The sequence below is a fragment of the Etheostoma cragini genome, chromosome 9, assembly GCF_013103735.1.
Source record: "Etheostoma cragini isolate CJK2018 chromosome 9, CSU_Ecrag_1.0, whole genome shotgun sequence".
In the NCBI taxonomy this organism is placed as follows: Eukaryota; Metazoa; Chordata; class Actinopteri; order Perciformes; family Percidae; genus Etheostoma; species Etheostoma cragini.
In genome coordinates, this window is record NC_048415.1 from 16,275,641 (window position 1) to 16,294,057 (window position 18,417).

General features: G+C 41.9%; 1 protein-coding gene across 1 annotated transcript; it reads right to left on the bottom strand.

The window, feature by feature from the left end:
- Positions 1-273: 273 nt before the first annotated feature.
- On the bottom strand, positions 274-15,712 carry plpp2b (phospholipid phosphatase 2b). The gene is made up of 6 exons (XM_034881668.1): positions 15,228-15,712; positions 4,675-4,826; positions 4,165-4,427; positions 3,931-3,988; positions 1,929-2,105; positions 274-946 (listed from the first exon to the last, which is right to left on the bottom strand). Exons 1-6 carry the CDS (start codon positions 15,304-15,306, stop codon positions 788-790), a joined length of 888 nt encoding a protein of 295 aa, XP_034737559.1. The 5' UTR covers positions 15,307-15,712; the 3' UTR covers positions 274-787.
- Positions 15,713-18,417: the final 2,705 nt, after the last annotated feature.

Sequence of the window (18,417 nt, forward strand, 5' to 3'; positions counted from 1 at the left end):
CCCCCCCCGTGGGAAGCTGTTTTCCCTCAAATTGCACCTAATAATCAAGTGATAAGTAAACTCAGCAGCATGCATCAAGACAAGCCTTTTTCGCAGGAATTGGTGGCATAAAAGTGAGTGGATTTCAGACTTACATTTGTAAGTTGGAAGGATAGGACTCTAATTGGGATGCCCATGTTCCTGCATTTCTGCTGTTCACATCTGCTGACACATCAGCCACAGGTACTTAAGAAGGCATTAGTTTATCATAGCTTTGTTGCTGTGGGTTTGGAGTCTTTCACTTAATGCAGCTTTAAGCACATACACTTCAACATCAACAATGATGTCTTAAAAACAACATCCTATCTCCCTTACAGGAGATAGACGATCATCATGGTCTCTTTGAGAAGGGGCTCCGGCACCTGGTGATGGGATGCGGCCCCCTCAGTCAGGCCAGTGGTTGGGGAGTAGGTGGGGTGTGAGTGGTCGAAACAGAGGGAGGGAGCATGGGGCTTGGAGGCTGCAAGCTATAGACCTGATCTCTACCTTTTCCCTTTTCAAAAAGACATACAAAAGGGCTGGCTGCAGAATTTACATAGACACTTTTAAACTTACAACTAACATCTCACACTCATAGGACTCCTCACATAGCATCAGGAGTCTGCAGGGGGCAGCTGATAAGAGTCAAGACCCAGGTAATTCTCTGAACTGAACGCTGTTGACTGCACAATCAAGGCTGAAGCCCTTGAGTTGGACACTGGTTTTGGGTCTGCAGGCTGCAGCCTCTGTTGCCTTGCATCCGCCCCTATCACATAGGGCCAGGATTGTGGTGATAGTTGAAATGGTTGCTGTGCTCGGAGTCTACAATCTGCAGGCTGGGTTTCCTCTCTGGTTCTTCGCTATCAGCTGTGTTGGGCCTAGTGCAACGAGGAGGACGCTTCTTGAAGAAGTCTGACACAAAGTGCACCTGAAGAGGAGGACAAATGAGGATGTTAGCTTTGGTCACTTTTTTCCCCACAGAGATTGGAGTATAAGCATGTAAGGGATCTAGAGGTGGTAAGGGCAGGGCTGGAAACTGTGATTGCATACAGTATGTTTGGACAGGTCTGTGCACAGTTGTTAAGTGGCTCTCTCACACACACAAATCTGAGAGGAACACACAGGGAGCAGGCACAACCCTTGAAGGCCATAAAACACTATGCCCAGGAGGGTCTCTAATTGCACACAACACTATGAAGGCCAAAAGAGTGGGCTTCTCTTGCTCTCGCACGCAGGCATGCAGGCACACACACACAAAACAAAACAGGGAAATGACCCAACAATAAAGAAGCCCAGCTGGATAAAAGTGCTCTGAATAGACTTATTGCCTGAGAACCTGTCAGTGTAAGTGTGTGGGTTTGTATCAAATCACACTTTGCTGCTGTCACACTTCATTCCCCTCATGCTTTCTGTCACCTATATGGATTTTTACTGCCAGACTGAAATAAAATTGAAATATGGACCATTCTTCAGCGGCTGTTCTGCTTTGAAAGAGTATCACGGACAAAAAGATTTCCATTAAATGTCATTTTTATGACCTGGAGCAGCACCCATGTTTGCTTTTCCTTAAACCAGAAACCACAGGAGTATGACTCAAAGTACAGATGTCACCAGGTTTAAGGCTGGAGCCACTTCACAGAAAAGTAAATGTTGAAACATGGGAACCTGTTTTTTAGAGATAAGTGGTATTTTGTTTAGTTATTTCTCTGAGCTGATGTCATCATACAGTTTTCAGTATAAAATTTCAGACTTTCTGTGAATTGCTTGATGATTGGCTTCCTTTACTGCATGGAGATCTCAGCATCATGCTACCAGACCATCTTATGACTTACTGATATCATGGAAAAATCATGTAGGAATTCCACATTTTGCTATGTTTGCCCTTGAGAGAAGTTGTCGTGGAGACTCACATTGAGTACAGCAACAAGTGCTCCCTGCAGCAGCCCCACCAGCACGTCGCTCCAGTGGTGCTTGTAATCAGAGACTCGGGTGTAACCCACATACACCGCAAAGGCCACCAGGAAGAACTGGATGGTGGGCCGGAGAAGTCTGGCCCACTTAGCCACCAGTCTTGCCTGCACGTAAAGCTGGAGGAAGTGAAAAAGGAACAGAGAGTGGGAGACCATGGGTGAAGAGGAGACAGAAAAGAGAGAGAGATCAGGGGGGAGAGACTGTCAACCAGGGCTGTCAACCAGGGTTATTATTGTTAACTAAGCAGAAATAAGCAGTGAAAAATATTGTTTTAGTAAACTGAAATTAAATCAAAACTAACCCCTTTAAGAAAAACTAAAACTAATGTGAAACTATATTGCCAGGTTAATAAACTAATACAAATGAGTGTAAACCATTTCAGTTCATTTGTTTAGCTATAATATCAATCAAAATAAACAGTAACACACACATATATCACTGTTCTATTTTGAACATATATGTATATATATATACACACATATATATATATATATACACACACACATATATATACATATATATATATATATATATATATATATACACACATATACATATATACATATATATACACACACACACACACACACACACACACACACACATATATATAAATACACATATATATATACACACACACACACACACACACACACACACACACACAGTATACATACATACTGTATACATTATCGTCAATGTTTGTGACGTTCAATTATATTTAGCTACATAACTTCTGAGAAATGTTAGCTGACCCTAACAAACAAATGGAAACTTAACCAAAACTAGCAAACACACTGTACACTAACTAAAACTAAACTGAAAATGAAATCCAGAAGTCAAAACTAAAATAAAAACTCATTGAAAATGTAAAACTATTATAACCCTTGCCGTCAACTTGCTATTACACTGAGAAAAAGATGTGAAGAGGTCGTGGTCTGATTATCACACCATAGAAAGGTTTGGATCATGTAAATGGTGTCTGGACCAACATCTGTTGTCAGCATTTGCAAAGACACAATGGTATATAAAAGTCATGCAGTATGCTGACAAAGCAGTAAAGAAATGGAGCAATCTCCACATCTCTGCATTTGCTATACTGTAAGGTTTCAAAGTTTAAATAGTACCTCACTCCAAAACACCAAAACAAAAAAAGGTAAATTTAATTTGCGTCTCTCTAATGTAAAAACAGTTGCTGGTAAGCCCCAAATTGGATTTAACTGTAAAGAGGTGTTTAGTATGAATCTAGTTTATGTCCACTATGGACTAAAACCCCTTTTTACTGGAAAACAGCAGATGCCAAAAAATGATGAACCTGGCAACAGTACAGACTTCTCTGGGCTTCTTCTGGACTGCTGTTGAAGGTGCAAATATTGGCATCAGACTACAGTCCCCTACCCATCTGCCCAATTTGTTTGCAGCATTAGCCTGGAAACCTGAGGGCCACAAACAGGAATGGACACTTGCTTGAGATATTCGGTCTTTAAACTGAACAATGTTGCTTTGCTGGGCCTCTTGAAGCTTGCTGTCGAGCACTGATGCCTGGCGTTTTCCATAAAAGGGATAGGGCCAAGGGTAATGAACTGGATAGGCTTGAAGGATAGAACACAGCACATGCTTTGATGTCATCATTGCTGGGAAAAAGGCAGCAGAGGCTTCCAGATCATTTCTCCTAGTATCCACATTCTTCCTTTAAACTCTTGCTCTGTCCTTTTATGTCCACAGACACAAACCAACTCTATGAGCCTTTTCTCCTCCTCAACAATTAGCCCTCGAGTACGGCTCCAAATGCCAAGCCTGTTCTCAAATGAGATATCACACCGAGATATCGGCATGGAGATCACAAGGAGTGATTTCCGTGTTTACTGTACATAAAGATGCGTGTTTACACTGTGTGTTACGTCTTTTAACCATGGATTAAGGATCATGTGTTGTACTTACCGCAAGGAAGAGCATGCAGTACATTCCAAAAGAGGAGTGACCCGAGTAGAAGGACAATCTGGAGAAGAAAACAAATCGAAATGTGTCACAAAGGATATTTAAACGCTGTTGGTATCATTATCATGTAAAATGTGTTGGAATCTCACTCCACAGACAAACAACAGTATGTGATAATTAGCTTTGAAGCATAATGGTTCAAGTATACTACTATAACACTGAGAGCCCCCCTCCTACCTGGACTCTGTGACGTCCTGGAGCTTGCCTGTGCAGTTGATCACCGGCATGTATCCCGTGCAGACCTTAGGGACACATACGGCCATGAAGTTCGGTCTCGGGCGGCCGATGGTGAACTTGGCAAGGTCGGTGAGCGACTGGCTAACAGATGCACCAAACAAGAAGGTGCCCACTACCTTGTAGAGTGCAGCTACATACTGGTTGAATTCAGAATTTGAGTACACCCTTTTGCTGTAGACCAGATAAGCCTCTCCAGTGGATATCTGAGGGAAGAGAGCAACAGTGAAAACATATCCAATGTTCTTTCTACATTTTTTGCATGATTGGAATAGAATTGTTTTTCCTTCTTATCCTTATACATCCCTTTGCCCATTAGTCATGGAGCAAACAGCCTGGAATGTTGTTAAATGAGTGAAGTTCTGTAAACTTTTTCATGATTTTGGCTTTAGTGAGATGATGTAATAAAGCTCACTGTGTGGAAGGTGGGAGGAGTGTATAAGTAAAACTCACAATGATGACAGTGCAGGAGATGGTGACAGCTGCCAGCATTCCATGGGTGATGGTGTCTGGTTTTAGGGGGTACATGATGCTCTCGTCGTCACAGTAAACCCCTCTCTGATATGGCTTGAACACAATGGTCATTATGATGAAGGGCAGCGCCGCTGAAGCCAAAACAAAGCAGAAGAAAAACAAGCCAATGAGATGGGTTGGATTTATTCACCATATTTGGAGATATTGTGCTTTAGGGGAAATGAGATGAATGCATTAGTCACTGCCACTGGGCTTACATACCCAGAACAAGGTTTATCCAAGTTTATGGACATCACTATCTGAGAAAACATGTTTTGCTGGAATAACGTAAGACAGAAATGACATCATTTTCTAAAAGCTGGGACGTGAAAATGTTCCTCTAGGGATAATTAAATTGTTTTCCCTTTCCCTCTCGGACCTCGAGGTCTAAAACCATAATGATGAAAACAACCCACAAGGAGAAGAAAAAAAAACATTCAGTCAGTAAATGTCAAAGTAGAAACGCGCAGCGAGGAATTACAAAAATAAACATTGCAAAATAGTATTTATATACACAGGCATGTGTGCTTATGTAAAAATCACACTCACACTCAAAGACACAAGAGAGTACACAAATCAAGGCAGACAGAACTGCAGCTCTTTTGAGTGATGTGGCTGTGTGCAAATATAATACCAAATATAGCCGCTCAGGGCTCCTGAGTGCACGAAAGATGTCCTTGAGATGTTCAGAAACATCCGGGCCACAAATTCTGCCAGAACTCAAGTGGACTGTGCAAGGAGATTTGAGAGGATTTTTCTTTGGATGGGAAAACTTTTCTCATTGGAATCCATTGTAACGGATTATGACCTCTAACCTTTTATTACACCTTTGTTAAGCCTACAACAGTAGATGTTTCATACTCAAAAGACTTTAGTAGATACAATATGTGTAAGAAACTTACAAACTTACTTGATAGACATGGCTAATTAATCACTTTAGTCCAAGTTTACTTGAAAAAGTGAAAAAAGTGCTTTTTAATATATTACCTCAGGTAGCTTTTGTTGGGTATTTCTCATTATCTTTGACATTTGAGTCAAGTGTAATAAATAAATTAATAGAAAGAAAAAATTACCATGAGCTGCAGCCCTACTGAGGAATGTACTCTCCACCCTGATATCCCCTACCAATAACAGGCAGACAGACAGTGTTGGGGCCACTGTGGTAATGCCGTACAGTACAGCCACGTACTAAACGCAAGAAAAACAGCTGTGAAAAAACACTGCACATAGTTTAAAGTGCTTTCACCAATAGTATTACATTTCTGTGTAAATGAGAAGTGCACCCCTCCCATTTAAAAAAAAGAGAAAAAAAAGAAATGTCTGCAGCTGACATAATTCTAGGAGGACTTCCAGCGAGACTGAATGATGAAAACAACAGTCCACATGCTGAAGACTGAGACTAAAGCAAAATATACAAATGGATTGATGACAAGGCTGGGTTTAACATCCACCCTGAAACAAACATGAAACGACAGATGTATGAATACTGACAAAAACACACGACTTCTGGCAGGTTTTTCTTAAATGCCGGGGCTGTGGGCTGAGCAGTTCAATAAGATGTGAAGGATGTAAAGCATGTTGATGTGACACTATAACCTGAGCTCATTCTGAGAAAAAACATTAAGACTAAAACCAAACCACTAATTAACTAATGAAGCAGAGATATTCCTTGAGTAAATGCTGTAATTTACAATAAACAACAGTACACAAGGACACCTGTACAGTGGCCCGCAGTGGGTCTCACTCGTGTCCAACATTTCAAATATCCGAGGTGACATGAGATGAGTAGGGTCATTGTTTAGAGGCATGCTAACTGCACACATGTTCCTCACAGATAGACAAAGAGTGTTGTTGGCTCAGTACGGAAGGGCAGCAGCAAAATAGAAGCTTTGTGTTGAGAGGAGAATAAACAATAGTGCTCTAAGGATAAATCCACGATTGCATATGGTAACCCGACCTCGGAGGGTTTAGACAAGGCAAACAGGGAAGGAAAACACACAACCAGAGATACCAATAGATTTCAACACAAAATGCTCTTATCTTCTTATGACATTTAAAAAAAGGAGGAATCTCAACTCCCATCTTCAATATTTCAACACAAGATGTTAAAGTCAAAGTCCTCTTATCAGGTTTATTATGGTTCACACGCAAAATAAAATCTGCCTGCTGTTACCTTCCGACAGAGCCAAGCTAGCTGTTTTTCCTGATTCCAGTCTTTATGCTAAGCTAAGCTAAGCTAACCAGCTGCAGCTTCATATTTACTGTACAGACATGAGAGTGGTATCAATCTTCTTTTCTAACTCTCAGTGAATACGCGTTCTTCCCTAAAATGCAGAACCTTTCCAATGCATCTTTTCCACCTTACCCCCTTTGGTACACCCCTATCTGTGAGCCGCAGCAGCTGGATAACACCTGTCCCCACACGGCACCTTCCCACTGGCCACCAAGCACCACACGCTTCCTGGATCCCTGTTTTTACATCTACCAGCCGTGTCAGGACAGGGTGGTAAAGCGGGTGAATAAAGTCTTATTTCACATATTTTCCTCTTTGCACCACCAAAATCCAGTTTGTGACAACCGCAGCATATGTTCTCTTGCATTTAACTAACATCCTGTCTCAGGCACCTCATGGCAGCGCCCTGAAATGGATTTATTGATGTGGCTTTTGGGTGCCGGCTTCTGCATCTGTATCCTGCATCCTGCTTCCAGCTGACAAGAAACAACTCTCTCTGGTGTAACTTTCCTTTTCACCATCGCTGACAAATGGTTGGACTTAAATCAAACAGATACTGAATAGAATGTCTTTAGTTAGGAGTTGTTATTGTGACTACTACTCCAAGGTTCTGATGCTTGGTTTAAAAAAAGAAGGAAAATGTAATCACTGTGGAAAATGAAAACAAAGAAAGAGTAATCTTAAACCTTTCCAGGCTCTTCATATATCTACTATGTCTCTTCATATACAGTATCTACGCTTGAAATTTGCACAGCATGTCAAATATGTCATTCGATAACTTAATCAGTGAGTTTGCATTACCAGACATGACAACAAACATTGTCCTTTGGGATCCATAGCCAGCTGGACATTGTGAGATAAAATCTGTTTCCACTCCACATATTAGTTCAGCCAATACCAACTTTTTATGCAGTGTAGAATGTTTGCATTCAGCACAACATCAAAAATCAAGTGGAACTGCAAACAAAAAGACATACTTGTTTGACTATCATAACTGTATACCAGCAAGTTTTAAAAGGTTGGTGTAAGATTGGGCCTGGACAAAGTCATGGGGAATGTTTATTTAAATGTCACTTTAAAAGGGCATAAGGACATAATTATTTCTCTCTTGCAGTCACAATAGTGGTATATTAACTTCAAACTGTTTTATGAAGTTTTTAACATTTTCCAGAGTGAAGCTATTAATCACACCATAGTGCGGGAAAAATTAGGGGAAAAGCTTCAAAGAGAAGTGCCAGCAGCTAATGAAATATACCACCTTCCTCCGTCTAACAAGTTCACAAAAGGCGTAATAGCTTTTGCACGTACGTCAACGACATTACATTTGTACATTTGCACATTTGCACTGATATGTTTTGCTGCATTCTAAAAAGGTTTTAAGGAGTGTTTCTTTGCACTTACTAAATCCTCTCAATAGCTTTAGCCAGTTTGCCCACACATTTACATTGCACGTACTGAGTGAAGTCAGGGCAGCTGCCCTTAAAAAACCCTCCCTTGGCTTGTAAATAAATAATTAATTTTCTCATTTCTGTGTTCATAAACGAAGCACTAATTCAGCTGACACATGACTTGTAATTTGTCTTAAGTTACAAGTCATGTGTCAGTGCTCATATACTATTATGTAAGGGTCTGGCTGCCGTCATGGGCAGAATGAATGGTACATCCCGAGGTGTGTGAATGTGTTTCATGAGCGTTGCCTCAGTGGATCATATCTGCGAGAAACAAACCAGCCACTCTTGAAAAGGAGACACGCATACACAAACCCAGCAAAAATAGACCCATCGGCAGACAAAATACGTCTCTGGGATACCACGAGACAACCCCACAACCTAAACTGACACTGCTCCATAGCTGCCTCCACTCAAAGACCAGGCTTCTGACTTTTTATGTTTACAAAACACAAACGGACATTTACAGTATTTGAAGGAAAGGTAGAAAGGGATAGGTGTACTTCTTCGGGATACACGACAACCTTTTTTCTAGACACCTGCTTATACAGATGAAGGGAAATGCTGCCAGTTTGGAATGTAGCCATGAAGCTTACCTCCAGCTGCCAGTCAGAAATCTCCTGCCTGAGCCCCTAATGGGAGCCTGTTTGAAGTTGCAGGATGCAGGGCTCAAAAGTTCCTGCCTCACATTAAGAAAGGCCCATTTTAGAGGCTTTGGTTCCATTCTGGGAAGATTAAGGCTTCTCATTTATCTGGCTGCAATCTAGCATTCATCCACAGTGGCACCTTGGTGTCCTTGGCACCTCCTTCTGCACAAATTGGCATTAGTGCAACAGAGAGCTGAGTAATTGGCGATGACTACGTCTCAAAAGGAGAGTCTGAAAAGCATCAGTCAGAGAAGCGGAACAGAAAATTTAAGCATCAACTGATACCACGGACAAACAAAGATGTCAGTGTGAGAAGCAGTTTGCACTCTTTCCTTCATTCCTTTCACCACTGCTGATTCACATCCTCCATGCTGTTTTTTTTCTTTTCTTTCGCTTACTCAAAGTCATTCATTCTTCTCTCTGGAGCTCCATCTTTTTGTCTGTCATTCTCTTGATCACAGTGTCCTCCCACACACTTCTCCCTCTGTTGTAAATATAGAGGCCTCAATGGGATGGTGCTTTATTTAGCTGGCAGATGTGCAATTACGCAGAGCCATTTGGACCACAGTCGCACTCTGAGGTTTTAGATTCGAGGCTTGTCACGTCCTCTCTTTCTTTTTTCTTCTCATCTCAGTTTGTTGTCGTTGTCCTCCCTATCACACATTTCCTTCAAAAGGAATGTTGACGCCTCAACCATCTACAAGTTCCACCAGTGGTTTGAGAGTGCCTCACACCTACTTGCCCTTGTTTTTCTGACATAACCTGCTGCACCTCCAAAACCATGTGGATAATTATCTCCTCAAATTTGAAAAACATACAGTCTGGGTTTTGATTATGCATATTTTCAAGGTGTGTAAAGCATCTGTCTTTGAGAGAGGGGTGTTCCCATGCCCCTGGGCTGCCCTGTTTGGTCTGAAACTTCCTTTCAGGGTCACAGCTGGATATTTTGCTCTTTCTAATTTATTCCACCCTCATTTCTCGTCTCTCCAGTGTAAAAGTCACTCAGTGAGTTTCTTCTTTCTGTATTTCTCTCCCCCCTCTTTCCAATCCATCTTTTCCTTCTGTTGATAGCTCTCATTTCCTCTCACATTAACACCATTCTTCTTTGTTTTTCACCCTTGTGTCACATTTTAGTCATTTACTCTATCCGACTGTGCCTCCTCCCACTGTGGACAAGGACAGAGGAAGCCCTTTTCCCTTTAGCTGCAGTCAACGTTTCCACTTTTTTTCCTTTTCTTGCCTGCTCTCTCACGTGTTCTCCCTCCGATTCAGACATGCACTGTTAAAATGACCGAAGGGACATCAGTAGCACCAAAGCGCCGTATCAACATAGTTGATATTGCAAACCTTTACAAGATGACTCATGATAAAGAAACAACTAAAACACTCCCTCTTTTCTTACGGGCTCACCTCAAGCTGGACTGACTAATGGGGAAGGTATGTGCTGAGCCTACAACCTCTGCCGGCGTTGGCCTCTGGAATTCTAATTCACACGAGCAACGCCCAACTTCACCAGTTGTACCAAATCCTGCTCCTGCCAATTCTTTATTTTTAATCCAGCTGTTTGGCTCAGTCCATCATTTATGCATGCTTACGTCCAAGTAGTGCAGAAGGAGACAGGGTGGCAGGCGAGGTTGTAGGAGTGGTGGAAGGGCAGCTAAATCTGGCAATCAAAGAGCTTGGGTTTGGAGGGGATCAAAGATGTAGGCCACACAGGTTCAAACCTAAACCATGAAGATCAAGGTAAAGAGTACACTAACTATCAGAAATAGTGCTGAGCTTCTCTGAAAAGTCTGCATAAAATTGCTGAATTTGTTTGAAGTCTTCTGTATAATTACTGTATGTAAATGGCAACATATTTAGCTGTTGTCTGACACAAGTGATATTGAATGTGTTTCTCCAAATTAGGAGCCACATTTCCCAAAATCCTGCTCATTGTCATGAAGTAATCCTCGCTCACGCCGCTTCTCTCTCTATGCGTATGTTTTCTGTCAAACTTTACTGGAAAGAATAAACATGTTGGCAGACTCCTGCATTTTATTCATCACCATTTGGAAGAAACTGGAAAGCTACGTTAGAACAGCAGGCACTAACTGTTTTGACTTGCAAAGCAATTAGGGGAGGTTTCCCATGAAATCCTTAACAACGCATATTCCTCCTCATGTCCTAAAAACAATAACTATTAGAACTAAAAGGGCACTCGGAGAGTGCAGACCTCCACCAAGGCAGTGTCAATTTGCCCAGTCAGAACTCTTCTGCACGGTTATCAGAATATTCCGACACCACATGAACGCAGCCCAAACGCCCCTATCTCCCAACGTTAACAAAATTGAAAAATTGTTTTTCTGCCCCGTGATTCGGCTCCGCTCCAAAACTTCATGGGTTTGTCCTTGGCCCATGCTACAGCCTCCCCCCGTGTTTCATAAAACCAGAACTTTTTCCGTAATCCTGGCAGACAAACCCAGCGGAAAACATAACCTCCTTAGCGAAGGCAATTCCATTAAAAGATTCACACTAGTGTCTTACAACTCCCTAAAATTCCAAAATGTTCTACCAGCTTACCACTAAACTTTGACCTCATCTGTATACTTGACTTAACTTTTGGGGAATGTGGCTTTAATGTCTCACAATCAAGGTTACCAGAAATCATTGCGTAATTAAGATAACAACGACAAGAAGGAGAACAAGAGAAGAAAAAATAAATAACTTGGCTTAGTATTTCTCAGAGGGATGTTCCTTGTTATTTAAAAGGGCTTCAGTTTCCATGACAGAGCTCTCCTGAGGAAAACAATTCCCATCAAGGCTTTCCACTGAGAACTCAGGATGATCAGTCTTCCCAACACAACGGCATGAGAGGCCCGGCTCCCTGGAGACGCTGCAGCACGGCTTCACCAACAAACTAACCGACATCCAGCGAGGTCAGAGAACAGAGCATGGGGATATTTACATGCAACCCCGGTCTAATCAGATGAAAATAATGCAAGGAAAAACGTAGCAACTCTTTGATACTTTTACAGCTGTGGGGGCTTTGGAAGGAAACTCTATTGTATCAGGTAATGAATCAGTCAATACCAAGGTGCCAATACAAAATGAAATAACTCCACTATGTGTGCAGACTCCATTGACTGTGAGCTCAAATCCACAAGGATCAGGATACACAAAACTAATAATGAAATACTATAACCCAATGTCCGAATCCCGTGACGGGAACAGTGAAATTACGGTTAATCCTTTTGTCACATTTGAGTGTAATGGAATGCATAGTAGACTTCAAGATGAACTGGTTTTGTCACAACTTCCTTTACGTCACATGGAAAAACAAAGCTATGCGAGAGTGCTTATTGCACCAATGCTTTGCCTTGGGGTCGTTCACACACACACACACACACACACACACACACACACACACACACACACACACACACACACACACACACACACACACACACACACACACACACACACACACACACACACACACACACACACACACACACACACACACACACACACACACACACACACACACACACACACACACACACACACACACACACACACACACACCTAACTGCTTATTTAGCACATAACTCATGACTCACACAAGCTCATTGCCTTTCATATTGCCTGCAGAAAGCACAAGCCATGCAGCAATGGGAGCAGTGTGAGTTGGGTCTAAAGAATTAGAAAACCACTCCTCGGGGCGCCTGGGTAGCTCACCTGGTAGAGCTGGCGCCCATGTGCAGAGTCTCAATCCTCGACGCAGCGGCTTAGGGTTAGAGTCTGACCTGCGGCCATTTGCTGCATGTCTTCCCCCTCTCTATACCCCCTTTCCTGTCTACAGATGTCCAGTATATTACAGGCTTAAATCCACAAAAAGCCCATGGCTCTAAGCAGCCATTTTGTATCAGATATCTCCAGTAAGAGGTTCAGAGATAGTGTGTGACATAGTTTGAACATAGACGGAGGCTCATCTACAACAACAGTTGTCAGTTTGACCTGGGCAGGGAAAGGTGTACAGGACATAGAGCATGCAAAAGAAATTACTATGATTGCATCTGTTGCTTTTATTTGGATTTAAGTTACATAACAAAAAAGAAATACATGTACACTGCATTACCGGACATTCATATTCAGAGCCTAAGGAGAATAAAGAAACACTTCCGTGGAAGAAAAAAAGAAGATAAAAGCAGTTGTCAGTCAGACTGGCCAACGGTCAGCGTTGGTAGATTCACATGGGGATTTTTACAATATGAAATGTAATTAGTTCCAAATGCAGACAAAACCCAACTCAAAACTCTGTTTCCATATAGGCAACTGGAATAATTACAAGCTCTACCATGTTGTTATTACACAGCTGGGGCAACCTCACATAGGCTTGGGGTTGACTTGACAATTATTTGGGTGGTTGACGTGGGTGGCAAAGGGGAAGGGAGAGGCAAAAGGGTGGGTAGCAGCTATCCAGACCTGACCGATCAAACCCAACCCAGACGTTAATCCCAGACTTGTGACAGCGAAATGGAGAGGCTTATCAAGTTCAGCTGTCTGGGGATGTTCCCACTGACGGAAAAAAACACCCGTAAGCTCTCTGGAAAGCCGGAGGGGGCTGAAAATGCAGAGCAGAGCAGATCTGCACATCCTTTTCTGAGTTCTCCCCCCCCCAACTTCCACCACTATTACCAGCGCAGAAACAACAGGGGATGAACACGCCGCCAAACACCAGACCATTATGCAACACTCGTCTGTCAATGCTTGTGGCATTAATTCAGCAAACTAAAGTCCCACTACTTTTTATGAAGGTGGTGGTGGTGGTTTATCAATGTAACGGTTATAATCAGAAGCTTATCATTTACACGGAGGACCACAGGTGTCATGTCAAATGAAGGACTCTATTTTAAAATGATGCATTTGATTGTTTTATGATGTTTTTTCTATAAACCCTTTTAATTTGACCTATTTATTGATGACTGATAGATTTATTTGTAATATACACAAAATATTATGTGCAGTGTATAGTTCATCTCCATATTTATGTGTTCAATAAGCCCATTTGTAAAATGTTTTTATTGCCCAATTAGATCATCTTTATTCTCCAGTCTTTATTTTTATTTCGAACAAAAAAATTAAATGAGTGTATAGCAACACCCCAAAAGGAAAAAAACAATATCTATAAGTGTTACAAATAATATGTTCACTATGACCAAAAACAATATGTTCAATCAATAATATGCTTGTCATTTTTTCCACCCCGCATTTAACTGTAAATAGTCCCTGTATGTATTATATATTTGTATACCAAGATGGCAAATATACACAAAACTATTTTAAACACATATCAAGCAACCCATCACCCAAATCATAATAGCTAATGGAAGGCATTATGATTATTGAAATGAAACATGCGGTCCACTGTTTGTCATATCCTATTCAGATCCAGTCATTAAAAGATTGACAGCAAATTACAAATGGTGACAACTACAACCACACCACCTCATTATGTGTTCATTGGCCAGAGACAAACACCTGTACAGTAATGATGTAATCTCGTTACTCAAGCAAACCAAAACATATCTCAAACTGAAGCTGAATGCAAAACAATAGTCGGTGGAGCAATGTGAAGCAACATCTTAACAAGTGCACAGTATGAGGGAAGTGAGGGGATTCTTGTCCTGACAAACAAATTATTGAAGAAAATGAGGAATTCTCGGGGCACACACGCATATCACATTTCCATAAACAAACATTGAGCTTCCTGAAGCTCTGTAAAGTCCTGCAAAGTTGTCGGTGAGTAGTTTAAAGCATGCAGCAGCTGCAGGCCTGTGAGGTGAATGAGATTTCCTCCTGTGTTTTACACACGGTGATACGTAATGTCTCATTTCAGCCTGGACAATGTTGCAGATCAGATACTGGACTTTTAAAGCGATACTGGAATACACCAGCTTCTGTGTTGTCCTGAAGATCTTCCTTCTCACTCAAATTAAAAACACGTCTGCGTGTCGCTGTCATGAGCAAAACACACCAATCGACTGGCAATAACCCGCTGTCCCCACAAATATATAATCTTCGTAGTATCACAATTCTTGCTGATAACAATGAAGTGCAACTCCTAGATTACAGGCGGATAATGCTGACGTATAGTTTTGTAGCTTGGTGTCCATAACTTACCAACTAGAACGCACAGCACGTCCACCACCACGAACAGCTTTTTCTTCCTCAGCTCCTTCATCTTCTTCTTTTCGTTCATTCACGCACAAATCAATAACTTTAAGAGAGAATAACTAGCCTACTTTTTGTAACGAGGCAAACAAGTCCATCGACGCTCGCCAGCTTTGGAATAAAAGGCTATGCAAACAATGTGGCAACCTGCACTACGGGTTCTTCCGGGATCCTCTTCCCTACCTGTGCTGCTACCATTGACAGCAAAGGTGTGTAAAGTTTTTTTTTTTTTTTTTTTCAAACGACAGCGTGTTAAAAACTGAGCAGATACGCAACAGCACTGGAGTGTTGCGTCCTTTTGCGCGCATTAGACCTACTGCTTTGGGTACAAAAGCAGAACTGGAGAGATCCTCCAATTTCACAGCGCTGGAGGCGTCCGGAGAATCCAGTATAAACTCTTTCGTCCACAGACGCGCGCGCGTACAAACACACACACACACACACACACACGCACACGCGCGCGCGCGCACACACACCACGCCACCGCACTGGTCCCTCCTCCTTGCTTCCTCGCCTGGCTCCTCTCCGGCTATCTCGCAAAGAGCAAGTGAGAAAACCTTTCAGCGGTTTCGCTTGGGTTTTCTCTCCCTGCCTTGCAAGACAACTTTTTATGTCTTTTCAGTAACACTGTATGGATCAGGACAGCGATTAATCTGACACAAAGTGCGCTGACAGGTCAAAAATACTCTTGCGGAATAAAAAAAAGGAGGCTGGAATAAAGTGATATCCTGAAACAATTGACTGTCGTTACACCTGACCTCATTATCTGGACAAGAACCTTCAGTCTTGGATTTAAAAGCACTACACTGAGGCTGTGGCTTTAATTGAGGACTCAGCTCTGCCCCCCCATTTTCAAATCCTCACATTGATGAGAGAGCCCTAAATGATCTCATCCCATCATGCACTCCACATTCCCCATAAAAGCCCCACAGCACTACAGCAGCACAACACTTGAGCTGCTCAGTTTTGCTAACCTTTTCCCTCGGTGCACTCTCCTCCCAATTGTGAGAGAGATTAATATTGAAGCTGACTAAAAAAAAAGTTTTAAATAAAGCGCACACATATTTAGTCAACATCGTCTTGTCCCTGGGAGGTGGACTCACACTGTGCACACTTGGTGGGTGATTCTAAAAATGTAGAGTACAACACTTCCACCTTCCAGAATTACAGTCTCCCTGCTTCCAACAAAGCAGGGAGACGGTAATATGCCCTGCTGGGACTGTAGCAACATTAGCATGACTTAACACCAGCAGGACTCCAGGCCATGCTGTTAGTTTTTGTTGTTGTGTGTTTTTCCTTAGCTCCAGGCAGTCAGGACGTTTCCCCACCAGCTGTCAATATCAGGCCACCACTTGCTGGCAACATCCACCCATGTGTATAGCACTTTAGAGTAATTTGTGTGTATTAACAGTTAATTCTGTTTGCATGACAAACACCACGTTTAGCCCTAAGTCTATTAGTTCAGCATCCTTGAGTTGATAAGTAGATAATCTTACGTGCACAAACTCTGAATTGCAGCTTTGTTTGAATTTCTGGACGTTAAAAATATAATTGAATTGAAGGCACTAAAATGAGATTATATGTACACTGTACAGCTGCCGACTAGAATTTGATAATATGCAAATGAAACATCAAAAATATGCAGCAGAGTATATGAGGGGAAAGGAGAGAAAGGGGAACAGCTGTCAGTACAAGGACAATTGAGATTTCTCTGCCCCCTTGTGGTGGTTTCTACTAATAACAAGCCAATTTCAACACTCACAAACTCTAGTTAAAAGGATTGAAGTATAAAAAACCTATAATTGGGACAACGTTCCCAGATTCGTCCAGATATTCTACTGGAAAAAGATTCACAAATATGGTCCCAATCTATAAAGGAATGCTTTTCATATTTGTTATTTTAGCCACCACATGTTGCTTTGTGAAATAAAATGAAACAATCTTTTTGTTGAAAAGAAAACGATAAAAGGTCCTGCAAGCCATGCATGCTCTTCAGCCACAGACTTCTTCTCACAGTTAGATCAGGCGTGCGAGCCACTCCCTCGGAGTAGACGTTTGTCATTGTGCGTGGGGAGTTGGAGATCCAGGCGGTCAGACTGCTGAATGCAGGGTCAGGAACTGGAGGCCAGATTGATCTGCTTTAAATGTAAATGTGCTGTATCTATATAGCGCTTTTCTAGTCTTAACGACTACTCAAAGCGCTTTTACATCATACAGGATACATTCACCAAACACACACATTCATACACTGTGGCCGAGGCTGCCGTACAAGGTGCCACACTCACACAAATTCACACTCCAATGCGCAGCACTGGAGGCAACTAGGTGTTCAGTATCTTGCCCCATGGGACTGCAGGGCCAAGGAATCGAACCACCAACCTTCCGATTGGCAGGCAACCGCTCTGCCACTGAGCCACAGCCGCCCCTTTATCCTGGCAATGACAAACAGACACTGCAAAGGGTAGTCTGGACATTTATAATTTTGTTCAGCAGGTCATTATGCCCTTTTGTGACAAAAAAAAAAAGTGTCTGTTGATCTTTTGGAACAAATTGCCATTGCTAGCTGGATGCAGATGCTTTCTAACCTGACATAGCCTACACTTGTCTTGTTAATGTTCTGGACTTAGTGATAGCTACCAGTCACACTGGTGGCCCTGTATTGTTTTATTTCCAACTGAAATGCAAATAAAGAACAGTTATTTAGACAAGACACAATCAGATTTACATTCTCAGTCTCACACTCACTCCTAATCAGTGGAGACAACTCTACTAATTTAAAGCATCTTTTCTGCTTGTAAATCACACTTTTATCAAAACAAATCCGTGGGGAAAAACACTTTGTCATTTAGTTATTCTGCCTTGTAAGAACCCTATACTATCTGTTTTCTGTTATCTAACTGCAGAGTAGGAAAAAGATATTAATTTTCTTTAGCTGCCTTCCCCGAGATGCCTTACATGGCCACTTTTATACATTTGTTCTCTGCAAATAAATAGTTTGTCAATTAACAGCATAGCTCCTAATCTGTGAGTGAAACCTGGCCTGGAGAACGGGAGGCCAGATGAGATGTAGGGAGCTTTTCCTACTGGTATACTGTTCTCCACATACACTTCTTATTCTCTAATATCACTCTTAAAACGT

Coding starts and splice junctions, on each gene's coding strand:
- plpp2b (XM_034881668.1), bottom strand. CDS start 15,306: ATGAACGAAAAGAAGAAGATGAAGGAGCTGAGGAAGAAAAAGCTGTTC. Junction 4,428..4,674: donor TCTCCTGCACTGTCATCATT/GTGAGTTTTACT, acceptor CTCTTCCCTCAG/ATATCCACTGGAGAGGCTTA. Junction 947..1,928: donor CACTTGTTGCTGTACTCAAT/GTGAGTCTCCAC, acceptor CCTCCTCTTCAG/GTGCACTTTGTGTCAGACTT.